The sequence below is a fragment of the Neopsephotus bourkii genome, unplaced genomic scaffold, assembly GCF_033783945.1.
Source record: "Neopsephotus bourkii isolate Nb327-2 ecotype Australia unplaced genomic scaffold, CSIRO-AGI_Nbou_v1 NB_250, whole genome shotgun sequence".
In the NCBI taxonomy this organism is placed as follows: domain Eukaryota; kingdom Metazoa; phylum Chordata; class Aves; order Psittaciformes; family Psittacidae; genus Neopsephotus; species Neopsephotus bourkii.
In genome coordinates this window covers 1,719,135-1,734,594 of record NW_026900760.1, presented here as the reverse complement: position 1 = coordinate 1,734,594, position 15,460 = coordinate 1,719,135, and the positions used below count along the sequence as shown (strand labels likewise).

The 15,460-nt window shown below is 39.7% G+C and overlaps 1 protein-coding gene across 3 annotated transcripts; it reads right to left on the bottom strand.

Annotated features, from left to right (window-relative positions):
* Positions 1 to 3,387: 3,387 nt before the first annotated feature.
* Positions 3,388 to 14,608, bottom strand: DDX59 (DEAD-box helicase 59). 3 transcript variants are annotated; one of them, XM_061346006.1, is made up of 8 exons: positions 14,509 to 14,608; positions 11,236 to 12,062; positions 8,070 to 8,237; positions 7,557 to 7,646; positions 6,897 to 7,148; positions 5,970 to 6,122; positions 5,383 to 5,511; positions 3,388 to 3,726 (listed from the first exon to the last, which is right to left on the bottom strand). In XM_061346006.1, exons 2-8 carry the CDS (start codon positions 12,049 to 12,051, stop codon positions 3,463 to 3,465), a joined length of 1,872 nt encoding a protein of 623 aa, XP_061201990.1. In that variant the 5' UTR covers positions 12,052 to 12,062; positions 14,509 to 14,608; the 3' UTR covers positions 3,388 to 3,462. The 3 variants fall into 3 exon arrangements, with proteins under 3 accessions (XP_061201990.1, XP_061201989.1, XP_061201991.1); XM_061346005.1 differs by lacking the exon at positions 14,509 to 14,608 and adding an exon at positions 13,615 to 13,900; XM_061346007.1 differs by lacking the exon at positions 14,509 to 14,608 and adding an exon at positions 13,351 to 13,455.
* Positions 14,609 to 15,460: the final 852 nt, after the last annotated feature.

Genomic DNA, 15,460 nt, shown 5'->3' with positions numbered 1-15,460 from the left:
ACTTTAAAAATCATTAATATATGAATGACTGCTTCTACCAAAAATAGGCTCTTTGATTCCATTTACTGAGTTCTATTTGTGCCAGAAAATAAACCAAACATCATGAAGCACCAGGTGGTACAAAGAACAATCTAAGTACTTAGCAACAAAGATCAACATGGAGGTTTCTTTCAAATGATCTGCAATGATCCCCAAAGAAAGCAAATACAAGATTGTGCCTTCATTCACTCACAATTACTTATGCTCTTTGTGTTTCACAACTAAGAGACTCCATTAGAACAACAAAATTAACATTGAGTAGGAAATCTGTGAACACAGAAAGTGGGTTTGGGTTGGGTTTTTTTGAGGATTTTATAACATAAACCCCACTATCAGTACAGGACAGTTAGAAAAGACAACTATTAAAATGTGTTTGTAGATGATTTTAATTCACTATAGTACATAGACGCATAGCAAAAAGATACTTAGCCTACAGGACAGAAAAAAAAGATGGTAAAATGTATCCTGGGTCCTTTCTACATATAAGTATTTAGAAAGGTGCATATACCCAACCTGTATAAAAAAGCATGTTTTCACTATTTCATATGCATCATAGTTATTGGGTTGTTACAGGCTTGACATCGGTACCCGCTGCAAACTTGTCAGCTTCAATTAATTTGCTATTACAAGGCAACAAGTAACCTGTCTCAGAGCGTTCAAAAACTTCATCTATCATTAACAACAGCAAATGTTCAGGGGACAAAAAAAAAAGGGGAAAAGGAAAGGGAAACAAGGCAAAAGCAAGTGATACAGAACCAACCATTTAACCATTCCTCAGACAGCAGTTTCTTTTAATACTGCACTTTTCAGTTATAGCTTTCAGAGTGTTCTCAGAATTCATGCAGTTACATTCACTTCTATGCGTCATGACTGCCCAAAGCCTTCCTAGGTCAAAATCTGTGAAGAAAGTTATTGCTCAAAACAGCCTGATACAGAAAACTCTTATGTTACATGAGCTGTAAAGCACGGATTTTGCGATTCCCTCTAGCAGTCAGTAAATAAACATGGCTGTAAGCCGTAAATTGAGTTAGTGTTTCCTGAAAGTCCATATTTCCCCTTCAAAGGAAAAGGAACTCTGCTGAAATACCTAGCATAAAGACAGAAGTTCACACACCCTGTTCTATAGCTGTGCCTTGTAAATATTCACACTTTTCTTAATCCCCCACAAAGACCGCCCGCATTCTAAAATAAGGTTCAAGACATGTTAAAAGTAGGCTCATTCCTCATTTTTAATCATGACAAATAACAAGTAAAGATGAAACCGAAGTGTTCCGAGCTGGGTGAAAGCGCAGGGGAGCTCGACAGCTTGACTATCCTTCCGCAAACCCGGCCTCTTCAGCCGAGCCCCCATCAGACGTTGGATACACTTTACAGACCAGCTTTAGGACCGCCCCGCCGAAGCAGCCCCTCAGCCCTGCCAGCCCCGCCCGCGCCCCTAGGGGAAAGCGAGAAGCAGCGGCTGATAGAGGGAGCCTGGGGGGTACCGGCATCTCAGTTCTGCGGCTCCCAGAACAGCCCGCCCGCGGGAAGCGCACCCCAGGCGCAGGAAGGAGCCCCCGTCCCTCACCTCACCGCAGCCTCACCTCACGCACCGGCCGCGCTCCATAACGAACACAACTCGCGCCATCTCTTTGCCCCGTTTGAATGCGCCGGGCCCGCGGGGATTGGCTCCTGCGGGGAGTTGCGTCAGAAGGGGCGGCCCCGCAGTGTCGCCCCGTGAGGGGCGGGCGGGCAGCAGCGTCCTGAGCCTCGGCTTCCCCGTGGTGAAGCGTTTTCTCCTCCCGAGGAGAGAGCCCGGCGCTGCCGGTGATTTCTCCGAGGGCGGGCTGGGCGGAGGTAGGTAGGTAGGTGGGTGAGCGGGGAAGTCAGCCCTCGGAACAAATGGAATTACTGATGATGCCGAGGACTGGACATGAGGGATACGGTCAAACCACCTCATGGAAGAAAAACTGGTGTCTTGCCGAAGGATACATGCTTCTTATATAATATACAGCATTTATATATACTGTACAATTGATTAATATGGAAAAGATTTAAAACCCAGCAGGGGGAGACAAAAGGCAAAGAAGAGGCAAGTTAAAAAGGTTTCCCTGTAGCAAAGTAGTAGCAAAAGCGCACAGAAAATAGTAGGCATCATAATAAATATAATTCAGATTTTCAAAATTAACACTAGCAGTTTGTCATTACTAACTATATAAATCTGGCACCAGTATGACAGTTATGGCATCTGCCTCCCAGCAGGCAAAACCTCTTTGTTTCCAGTTGCAGAAAAAAACCCATAACCAACTACTGAGCTTTTAAAAATTATTTAACAAAATCAGGCCATCGTATTTCTGCCCTTTGGCCAAAGAGCAAATATACAATGCAGAGAGCTGACATCTAAACTACCTGGGACACCTCATTCTGCCAAAAAGGGATGTTGCATGACAGCAGCATGAAAACTATGATGAAACCACTTTTCTCAAGCTTCAGTCTAAAAGGAAAAAAAAAAAAAAAAAAAAGCAAGTTTTGATTATAACCTATCTCAGACTTTGGATGGAAGTTGTATACCACTGTCTTAATATGGTTTTGGTTTTATTACCCTCCAAAAGAATAAACAGCATACGGTGTCAGAACAAGGCAAATTGTGCTTAACTGAGTAGTAATGATCTCCATATTCATGTCTGTTACACATACTATACATGTATCAATATATTACAAATATAACATATACATAGTGAACTACACTGTTTCATTTAATCAGAACACAAATTTTTTTATTTACCTTAGGTGGTCTATCCTACTTTTCTACAATGAAGTTGTACTAATAACTAAGGTTTTCCGCTATTGCAAATGCTTGAGCAGGACTTTTAACTGGTCCACAGGAAATAAAAGAGAAACTAAACTTTCAGTACTGTTTATAAACAAAACTTGAATGTATGTTCACAAGAAACCCCAGAAAGCATACCGAAGATTCAGAGCAATATTCCCAGGGGATGCTTTTATGTGAACTAACAGAAAGAAATTGAGGCTTGTGTTCAGAGACCAATCTGTCGCCATATTTTTATCCTTTTTTTGTGAGTGTCCTTTGCAAAGATCTCGTCTGAATATAGTAACATAAAAATCACCAGAAGAGTGTGTTTTAGAACAAGTCTGAAGTGATTATTCAGAAATATTAAAACAAAATTGTATCTCCTCTGTTCATTTTATAAGCAACATCAAAGACTACTGGATTTTGAAAAAGGGCTAAAGTGTTTTTACTAGGCACTACTGTAATTCAAACACACAATAGCCTGTATTTCAAAATAAATATGAGCTAAAAATGAGACTCCTTAAAAAACTGAATAAACTTCTTCAAAAAAGGCAATATACAAGGCATCAAAATTCCATGTTTATTTTTAATCACACTTTAATTATGATTACATAACTATAAATATATCTTTATTACCTCTGAGAACTATTTTTGTCATGTTTTCTAATAATGTCCATTATATTATCTCCTGTTACAAGCCTATTCTGTAATTGTTTAAGTCTCTGTTGTTCCCTTCTCTTTTGGTCATGAAGATATGGGGAATTAAGCAGCTGCGGGGGAAGAACGGTGCCTGTTGGTTTTACTCTCTTCACAACATCCCAAAAGAGCTTCTTGCTGTTGTTGTTGATAAAAGTAATTGCAGTCCCACTGTGACCCAACCTTCCTGCTCTTCCAACCTGAGAAAGAAAAAATTATATTGTTATTGGTATTAAATGCAAGTTCTTCAATGATCCTTAAAAGTTTACTTTCTGTTCTAAAACACTGACTAACCTAAGTGACAACACCAAATCTCTCTGTCTCACCCTCTGAGCATAAAGTTTTGATAAACTTCTTGGAAGTCAGAATATGCAAATCTGAAGATTTAGCTTAAATCCATCAAAAATCACAACTTGCTTATGGGACATAAACCCCAGAAAGCATACCGAGGATTCAGTCCAATACTGATGCTGAGATGTATGATACAGCCTATGAGCAAAGGCTTACAGTAAATCTGGTCCAAACAAAATACTTCAAAAAATGCTTATTGTAGCAATGCCACATACATGTATTTTGTACGAAACACAGTATGTACAAGCATGAACATAAAAAAGCCCTTTACTTTCAGTGTTCTAGTAACTGAAAAATTATTTATCAATATTATCCAAAGTGCTTCAACAAATTAGAAAGGTATATACAAAGACACTATTTAGGAAGAGATACCATGCTAATATTGGTACAGTTTTGATGCTAGGAAAGACCATCTGTATTTATTTACCACTTGCTTGAAACTTTTGCAGAAAGAGAATTAAAAATCAGAGAGGTTAGATCAATTTGCTCAGGGTCTTGTCCTATGGAGCGAGTTTCAAGTGTCTCCAAGGACAAAGGTCCCACCATGTCTCTGGGTAACTCACTCTACTGCCTACCTGCTCTCACTGTGAAAAGCAAAACAAAGGGGTTTTTTCCCGTTATAAGGCCAGTATTTCCCTTGCAGTAAGTTGTTAACTACTGGCTCTTGTTCTTTCACTGTGCATCTCCAAGAGCTGAGCTCTGTCTCCTATGTAACCATGCCTTACCAAACAGAAAACCGCAATTAAATCTCACCTCCAGCCCAAACAAGCCCGGTTCCCTGTCTCTATTCACATGTCACATGTGCCAGCCCCCTGACTTTGTACAGACTCTCTCCCCTTTGTTGGCTTTTCTTGTAGTAGATGTTCTCAAAAATGTCACAGTACTAGAGTACTGTGGCTTTCTAAGTTCCAGAAAGAGGGTAATAATCAGTTCTCTTCATCTGCTAGCCAAACTAGGGTTACGGTGTTTTAACTACACATACACACACACACACAACCCACACACCCTTTTTATTTCTAAAGCAGGAAATTCTCAGGAAAAAAAAAAAGAGGAGATACTGGAGTTAGAAGAGGGAATGAACATTAAGTTCACAACAGGCTTCCCAGCCGTATTACATGCATATCCCACACTGCAGGTGACCTGCAGCAGAAAGAGGGGTATTTGGCCTTTCTTCACACAGATAGTTAAAACACAGGAAACTTTTGCTTTCTATAGACACAAAATTATGGAAGAGTACAAAACAGGAAGAATAACACTTTAAACATAACTGACCGAAGAACACTGTTCTAGTCTATAGTAATATATAGGAGACAAAACAACAGCATTGTAGATTTTAATAATTCACAGAAGAGACAGAACAGATACTGAGCACCTTTCTTTCCTATGAGAACAATATTCGGAAGAGGAAATTAACCTTTCTGTTTACACTTACATTTAAATTTCTAGAGTTAGATGTCACATTTCATTATACTTTTCAAATAATGCTTTAGCAATTACTTACTGACCTGATGTACATATTCATCCATACTTGAAGGCATATCAAAATTTACTACCAGTTTGACGTTGACAAGGTCCAGACCTCGTCCAAGGACTCCAGTACTTACTATAACTTCATACTTCTCCTGAAGTAATCCCTAGTAAAGGAAGAATAAATAAAAATAGGTTTTTTTTCCTTTATTTCTATTTTGAACCTCTCCAAGGACAGGCTTGGGTTAGTTATGTAATGCAAGAATATACCCCGCGGGATTATTCTGCTGCAGAAGACAGAATAACACCCTGTATTCTGATTTAAGTAAAAACACAATTCACAGAGGTAATTAAAGAAATTAAAACCACAATTTCAATTAAAACATTGTCAATTAAACTTGAATGTATATTTAAATTCCCATTTCAAAGCAAATAATCTAGGAATTAGTCTCCAGTAATTGCTTGGTCCATCTGTCTCTCCATTGTCTCAACAATACTCCAGGTTTTATTGTAGACCAGCAATAAATTATGATTTAACTTGTTAAAAACAAAATCTTTTAAAAAAAGAAAAAAAAAAAGCCATTTGAAATTTATCAAAATCCCAACAAATTTAGGAGGCACAAACCTGTAGTATGTCTGTTCTTTCCACCTGAGACTTTTCAGAATGCATAGCTGTACACTGCAATCCTGTAATCTTGTGAACAGCATCACTCAACAGATCTGCTCCTAGCTTACAGTCCACAAATACCAACACTGGAGGCTTGAAGAGTTTTTTATCCTGTAATATTAAACAGTTTATGTAAGAAGGTATTACAACAGTTTGCTGCTCATCATCACCAACTTGGATTTAATTTCTTCTGCTCATTATCTCTAATATTAACAAGACCTTCAGACGATTAAATGTTTTTAGACTCTATATATAAGAAGGAACAAGATACCAGCCAGGAAACTATACACATTTGTACATCATAAACATAAGATTTGTAGAATCAGAACCCAATACATCCATTTTTAAAAGCAGCTTTTATGTTTCTTTAAATGTTACATAATAATTCCAAACTTGAAAAAGTTCTGAGGTTCAGTTAAAGATTCTAACTTACTTCTTGAATACCTTCAGCCAAGACTCCAAATTTCCCTCCACAAGGTACTCATAAAAGATTATTAATTTAAAATAATTTCAAGAAATAACTAGATTAGCTTTCTCACTGGTTTCTCTTATGACTTCTAAAATCACAAACCACTCCCAGGCCACACAGCAGCTATGGCAGTTTAAGAAAGTTCTGTTCCTCTCAAATAACCAGTACAGATCTTTGGGTTGACATACTGCAAATCACAAAAAAATATGAAAATCTTAATTCTTAATCTGTATCCCAGGAAAAGAATCTGGTTTGCTGCTGCACAGAAGGAGTTGCTGTGTGCACTAGTTAGTGCAGTTACATCCTTAACCTCACTCCTCCTTTTCACTACCTATTACAATTAAAGATGAGGACCTAACAGAGATGTGTAAAGACATGACTCTAAGTTGTTCTTATGAGAAAACCATTGAACTTACGTTTAGTATTTCAAATAGCTTTTTCTTTTTAGATGGCTCTTCTACCCACAAGATAATCTGGCGAACATTGGAACATGGGAGATTCTTTTCTCCAATTGTTATTCTTACAAAATTGTGCAGAAGCTGATTTGCTAAGTGTTCAATGCCCACTGGAATTGTGGCTGACACCAGTATGGTTTGATGATCGTGAGAGATGTCTTCCAAAATATCCAACACTTGCTGCTGGAAACCCATTTTTAACATGGTATCCACCTAAGTGAAAAGAAAAAAACAAACCAAAATTTGTACCAGATTTTTCCCTGAGCAGCAGAACCCTGAACAGATTGACAGAAAAACCATAGTGTGCATAACTGGCACGTAATAACCCAAATGCAGGACATTTTAATTCAGAAGAAAAGCTAATTGAGAAAATTAAAAACAAATGGTTCACACTGGTCTAGCAGTATTACCCTGCCAGGTATCTAAATCTGTTACAGTCAACAGAACATGCCTTGTTCAAACACAGTTCAAAACATGTTAAAAAACTCTGGTTTTCCTCTTAAGACATATATTTTATCTTTATAACAAAGAAAGTGTATGTTTAATCAGTAAGACCACCCACTCACACTGACTCTTCAAGGATCTCTGTATAGAATGCAGCCCTGATAACTGAAAACTTACTTCATCCACCACTACGATTTTTATGCCATGCAGTTGAACAGAACTTTGCTTTAAAATCTCAAGAAGCCTTCCAGGTGTTGCTATTATAACCTAAGAAAAGAAACACACACACACAAAAAGAAAACAACAACAAACAACCCAGGAGTTAGAAATTCCATGAAAGGACAGATGACTCAGAAAAACTACAAAGCTACACATAGCTGAGGAAGCTGGTAATTGCTGGTATTACCTGCATTCAAGTCATAACACTCTTACAGATAACTTAACTGTGAAGCCTCAAAAAGAAATGGACCCTTCAGAACTCTAATGGAGGTGTCTAAATACAGGCAATATAACCTACATTTATATATTCAGGCTATAATAATAAAATTTTACTATTTTTGCTGTAAATTAGAAGTCCTTGTCTATTCATGTCTTTGTGTGACCATATGTGTCAACAGTAACATTTTGCTTTTCTGTGAATGTCATGGAAACATAATTCTTCCCAAAATCTTTACACACTACAGTCCTTACCTTAACACTTTGCTTGAGACGATGAAGCTGTGGTGGCAGTGGTAAGCCTCCTACTAGGAGAACTGTCCTCATGTTTGTCAATCCAGCCATCAATTCTTTAGCTTGTCTCTCTATCTGAATTGCTAACTCCCTTGTTGGTGACAAAATAAGGGCAGATGGAGTTTCTGTCTAGAAAGAGGGGAAAATTCTGTTGAACGTAGAATTGCTTTACTATATAGATGACAAGTTTTCAAAACTAAATCTCCCAATACTAATTATTAGTATTATATAAAATCATAGGATTGTTTGGGTTGGCAAGGACCTTAATTTCATTCATCTGCCATGCGCAAGGACACCTCAAACTAGAGCTGGTTGCTCAAGGCCCTGTCCAACCTGGCCTTAAACACTGTCAGTGATGGAGCACTCACAAGTTCCCTGGGCAACTTGCTCCAGTGCCTCACCACCCTCACAGTAAAGAACTTCTTCCTTATATCCAACCTAAACTTCCCCTGTTTAAGTTTGAACCTTTACTCCTTGCCTCACCACAACAGTCCCTGATAGAGAGTCCCTCTATGGCACTCTTGCAGGCCCCCTTCAGATATTGGAAGGCTGCTACAAAGTCTCCATGCAGACTTCTCCAGGCTGAACAGGTCCAGTTTTCTTTTCATATAAATTATACTAATTTATATAGTGCAGCTACTGTGGCTATAAATTATAAATTGCACTTTTAATTTTATATGCATATAAATAAATATATTTATTAATATAAATTATATAAATGATATAGTACAGCTACTGCGGATACAACATATACCGCTAATACCTTTTTTATTTTAAGACAGAAGGTAGAAAGGGATTATACCTTTAACAATGCAGGCCAAGAAAGTCCATCCCTGAATTACTCAACTTTTGAAAACAAAAGATTAATGCATGTCTAAGTGGACTGTTAGAATAGCTTCCTGACAACAAAAAAGACCCAGAAATCCAGTAGTAATTTGTAAATACTGGGGTTTTTCTATTTTAGTTATTGCACTGAATCTTTAACAGAAGTTCAGAATAAATTTCCCATGAACTCAAAACACAAGATCTAGTTGAATCTAGAGACCATTAAAAACCAAAGCTTTTAGAAGTGTTGACAGAACAGGCTATTTCCCTTTACTGTCTTGCACAGCAGTACATAAAAACATTACAGATTAGCCAGAGAAGATAAGCAGCAATAGGAACTTTATACAGAAAAAAAAAAACACATCTCAAATCGGGAAACAAAATTAGTAGCTCCTCTGACACACTATTAGTCAGCCAAATATGAATGAATCATTAAAGCAGCAGTCTTAAATATTTTGTTTGTTCCTTATATAAAGATCTCCAACCAAATTCTCACCTGATACTTCCGCAGCCCAGAAAACACAAAATTACAGAGTAGTGATTCCTCTCAGATTAATATAGATTCCTAACTCCAGTTAACAAATAATAACAAAGAACACTGTAAAAAGAACAAAATAAATTCTTTACTGTAAGAGTGGGGAGGCACTGGAATGGGTTGCCCAGGAAGGTTGTGAATGTTCCATCCCTGGCAGTGTTCAAAGCCAGGTTGGACGAAGCCTTGGGTGGCATGGTTTAGTGGAAGATATCCCTGCCCACTGCAGGGGGTTGGAACTACATGATCTTAAGGTCCTTTCCAACCCTAACTATTCTATGATTCTACGAACATAAGGTAAAACGGGAAAGGGCAGGGAGACGGAATAATGTCTCCCTGCCTAGCTCCAAGAGAGGTTACTAAGGTAATAATAATCACCGGTTCAGCAAATAAACAAAGCTCTCAGATATTGACGCTAGAGTCACAGATTCACTGAATGTTTTTCTGGATGGTGTATGTTTCTTTCTGGTTCCCACTGGAATACTTGCAAGTGACCAACAGGAGGTTGTTCCTTTCCCACTACATCATCAAAGGAACTACACAGTTAAATACTTGTGTCAATAAGAGCTTCTTGACTTGCTTTCAAGTGGGCAACAGCATTTAACAGCTTACCACAAAGAAAAGGTATCTGTGTTGAGAAGCCAGGAACTGTCAACTATCTCATAACCAGATTACCCTCATGCTCTCAATATCTCATGTCTCTTTTACATTAAAAATTATTTTAAACAACAAAATTCTCTCCTGACATACACATTAACCTATAAAGTACTCTAAAGATGAAGAATGAGAAAGATGCCGTAGAGAAATTAAGCATTATGCATTAAGGCTCCAATTTTGTCCATGCCATTATGAGCGTGTGACTGTCTTGCAGACTTTAATGATAATCAGAGAGGTGCTGAAGCGTAATACTGCAGTTCTTAAATGCCTCTATATAATGCTTCTGTTCTTACAACTAATGCTATAGCACTTTAAAGATTGAGAGATACTTAAATAATCTTTAAGTTACTAATTTGGAAAAAAAACCATCATACACAGACATTAGAGTGTGTATGTATATCTACAAAGGCACCTAAACATTCCAAAACATCAACTAGGATCAGGGTCCAGAATTTTCAAATATATTCTTACACATTTCTTTTAAAATAAAACCACAAAAACAAAATGCAATACTGAACCACACACAAGATACAGAATACTGTTTGCCATTACTCTCATCATGCATTCATATCCTTACAAGCAAGTTCTCTTAATTGTTTTTGTCCCAGAATATCGATTGAGAGACTATGTGACCATTTCAGAAATTATAATATCCCCAATTCCTGCAGTTATTTGATGGTCAGTGGAACATAATTCCAACAGAAATCAATCTGCGAAAAAATGTCAATGCAAAAAAAAAAACTCTTTCAGTCATCAGATATGTAAAGATACAGGAACAACTTCTTGCAGAGAATGTGGAATTATTTTTACTTTCTATTTTAAGTCATTTAGGAATTTACCACAGAATTTAGTTATCTTTCTTAAGCAGAAACAGTATAAGTAATATTCACAGAGTTGTTTTATCTCCTGACAAAAGTGAAAAAATATTCAAAGTCAGTAAAAATAAATCTGCACCTCCCCCCACTTCAATAACCAATCAAGCAAGCATCAATCAAAAGTATAGTAAATCTTTGGATGTCAATTAAATACACTGCAATTACATCCTCAGCTACACTGGGAACCCAAGAGACAAAGCTGCAAACCACTTTTTCTAAACATATGAAGTTTCATTACCTCTTCCAAAACCTTCATAATAACAGGGAGCAGGAAGGCTGCTGTTTTTCCAGAACCTGTATCTGCACTAGCAACAATATCCCTCCCTAACAGTCCAACAGGGATCATTTGCATTTGGATAGGAGTTGGGACTTCATAGCCAGAGTTCTTTAAATTGTAGTTTAAAGTTTCAGGGAAACCACAGTGTTGAAACTCTAAAATAGGTCTTGGAATTTGCTGGCCCTGGACAGCAATACCTAGCTGCAGTTTAAGATTCTCAATCTGCTCATCCTGCAAACTTAAAATAAAGGAATGATCTCTGTAGAAATAAGGTGTATTAGGCAGGTGTGCTTCCGACTGAGATTCTGCTTTGTTGAGTTGATCAGATTTTAGCTTGTTTTCCTTTTCTTCAGTCTGTAGAAGGTGTTTGGCTTTACATTCCAAGCTACAAACATCTTCATCCGTTTTATCACAGATATACTCTCCATAGCGACCGCACACAACACATACAGGTTCTCCAGGTTCTGCCCAGCGCTGGGATTTGCTGAAGGATTTTACGGGTTCTTCCAAAGAGCTGCCTTCATCAGTATTTTGTTTGTCCTTTCCCAAAGCTGTATTAGCAACACAAGGGTCTGCAGCTGCAGCTTCTGCGTGTTCTTGTACAACTTCATTGCACCTTGAAGCAGAAATTTCTGTTCTAACTGACTTACAGTCTTCAAACTTGGTGGTCTCCTCTAGCGAAGATCCTCCAGAAGACAATTTATTTTTCTTAGCAGCTGTACAACTTCTGTCCTCATCAGCAGTCCTCCTGACTTTAACAGGTCTTGGTAAAAACATGCTCCAGTACACTAGAAAGAAAATTGTTACCGTTAGAAACCACAATCATTGAGAAAGGTATGTTTTACTGTTACCACATGAAGTGGCTATGAAACATACTTGCAAACCTAGAAATCAACTCTCGACCCTGGAAAGATCTAGAAACTGCTTTGCTCAAAACTGATATTGGTCTTTACAACGTTGATGCAATACAAAGAAATAATTTAAAATAACAGCAGCAGCATAGAACGAGAGATCCATCTACAGTTAGTTTGCGGTATTAGACATTTGCAATTAAACACAAACCGATTTTTTCACTATCAGTTTGGGAATGCATCCATTTTAAGAATCAGTCATATTTAAATCCCTTGGAGAGTTTAACTGTTTCTAAGATGCGATACAGAGGCAAAACATGCATTCTTCCAAGCTATGAAAAAAAAACACCAACAAAAACCCAAACCAAGCAAAATATAAATTCTGAAAATTATGGCAAATTTAGTACAGAACCCACCCAAGACCTCCACCCTCCACTTTTGTTGTCCTTTTCAAAGCCCACTCATATTTAAGAAAGCTGTAGATTGGGATATGTTTAGAATCCAGCTCTGCTTGTTCAGGGTGTCAAAGAAAGAGCAAAGACTTAAACACAGTCAATTTGCCAAATTCCTACTGTTACACAAGGAAGGCGAATGACGTGTCTATAAATAATCTTAACTTTTATATTCTGAAACTTTCAGTACTTGGAAGTGTCAGGTGTTCTCACCAATCGTCGTTTCGTATGGTACAACCAGTAAAGAAAATACACAAAATATCGCTATTTTATTCTGAATTAATCGTACCGTGCATACCAGTCTCTGTAAACTCCGTATCGGCTTTCTAAATATGCACGCAGCTACCTCTGTGTTTACAGTCAGTTTCTCTGCGTAAATAGAAGCAACCCAAAACGGTAACGCATGAATGCGAAGCTCACCATCGAATGAGCTCTCTGTGGAGCATGGGCAGACCCGCAATGCCTGCACGGCGACTGCCGCCATCGCCACTGCATCAAACCAGACCTCATCACTTATTTTTCACACCTAACGAGAACTTCACACAACAAACCTCTTTATAAACTCGGCTGCCTTCCAAGCGAGGGGAGGACAACGTGCTCACAAGAAGTACCAAAAAAACGAGAAAGCCCCGACCCTCAGGGGCTCCTAGTGAGGTCCCGTCCCGTCCCGCCCCTAGGGCCACCGCGCCAGGAAGTCCCGGTTCCTTCCTGCGCCCGCCCCGGCCCGCCTCTCCAGCAGCGATACCTACCCCGCGCCACAGAGCCGCTCCTACCGACAGACTCCCCCGCCGCAATGCTGGGAGGCGGAGCCCGAACCCACCTCCTCCTCCCCGCTGGAGACAGAGGGACGGCACCGCAAGACGGCTACCAACCGGCCGCGGACCCGCCTCCGCCGCTTTTCTTCACAAAATGGCGGCGCTGCACGCATACAGCGTCGGGCGAGCAGCTGGCGGAAGCCTGGAGCTTCGCTGCTGAAGACAGGGAGCCGGGACGAGCGAAGAGAAAGCCCTACAAGGAGCGGAGCGGAGCGGCCTCACCAAGTGCCAAAACCCGCGCGGCCGGCCGCAGCCTAACGGCCAGTTCCGCGGGTTGCCAGGCCCCGTTGGCCAGGCCTGCGCACTCGGCCTGGGAAGGGAAAACCGCATCGCCGGGAGGTGTCACTGCCGAGCTCCGTTTCCGTGTTGGGGGACCGAACGGGCGACTGTTCACCCGCTGCGGGGCAGGCTGGCTCAGCGCTCCCGTCGTTACAGCCGGAGTTGACGTATGTACACAAGTTACTGCACATGATGGAGGTGTAAGGCATGCCATATTAATGCCCAGTGTGTGCCTTGACCCACTTAAAACACTTGGAAGGCCATGAGGAGAGCCTTGTTCAGATACTGCAAACTGGGTTTTTTCAATAATGAACACTTTTTTTACACTCCATCACAATGCAAGAGAACACTAAAAATTACCACGTTTCAGTGCAGGGCAAAAGAGACTTTCAGACTTCATCCTGGAGTCGACAAGACAGCCTAGGTGTGTGACAACTGCAGCAGTTCCACTGCCGCAAGCAAACCAAGCTCATGGAAAAACATACCAAGGCTTAGATATATGTCCACTGTAATAGCTGATGGTTTTAGCTGCTTGGCCATTGTGAACAAGTGTGATCACTGCTAGTCCCTGTCTTCCCAAGGGCTCACATTACCAGATCAGTCAACCTGTCCAAGATAACTCCCTTGGAATAGCAGGACCCTGAGGTGGTGTCCCTGTGTCTGCACCATTTGCAGGAGGTTCCTGGATTTGAGCACAAGCAGGAACACCAGAGTATTCCCAGAGCACACCTTATGACCATAAATGATTTGGAGCATGGGAAAGATACCTTTCTGGGAGCTCTCTGGGTTGATGTACTCCCAGGCACTCCAGATACTCCAAAAGAGACTGTACCTTACATCCCTCCTACTCCAACAATGATCCTGCTAGCCTGAAAGCATTCACATAGATGAGAAGTTCCATTTTCTTTCTGGCTTCTTACTTTTGCTGGTGACCACCACCATCGCTTCCTGCTAAAAGAGAAAATCTATAAATACTAGCAGCCCCTTTGGAAACACAGTTTAATGGCAGTCCAGAGGAACAGTCAGAGAAGCCAAAGGGAATGGGGTTAAAACAGACACATAAAGCTGGAGGCTTTTGAGCAGTTGGCCACAGCATTCTGTAACATTCAAGTCCTGTCACACTTGCAATGTGGCCTACCTTAAAGTGTGCTGGATTCCTCGTTAGATTACCACAGTAGCAGGACAAAATTAGTGCAAATAAGGGGTTTTGGTCTGCGTGGGATTTTTATTTAACTAGTGCAATCAGAAGAGACTGTTGAGCTTCTGGAAAGATTAAGTGGGCATTTCTAGACCTGAAAAACTGTCAGGCATCTTTCACCCACATTCCATGAATTCCTCATTCTCTGATAAAATCCCCACCTTTCTCTGATTCAGCCTCCATCATTCTCCTTTGTTTGTACTGACTTTCTTCATTTTTCCTCCTGGAGAGTTTCTAACATAGGCAGATTTCCTTTTCTTAACTCCCATTTTTACAGGGTCATTTCCTGGAATTCAAAACATCATTTGCTAAATTAAGACCAGTATTTCAACAATATTCAATATGATATGAGAGGCTTCATACTCTGCAAGTCCACATACCAAAATGCAAACATCCTTATATATCAGCTTTTTCTGTTGTGTTTTATTGGGTTTTTTGGTGGTGGTGGTAGTGGTGTTTTCTCCTAACAGTAGGTTTCTGTTAATATTAACCTAATGGAAACAACTGAATCTAAAGAAAATTAAAGTCCCTTTTTTTTATAAGGTAAAGACTATTGTTGTTTTTCTGAAAGCTACCATTCTGCCCTCACCT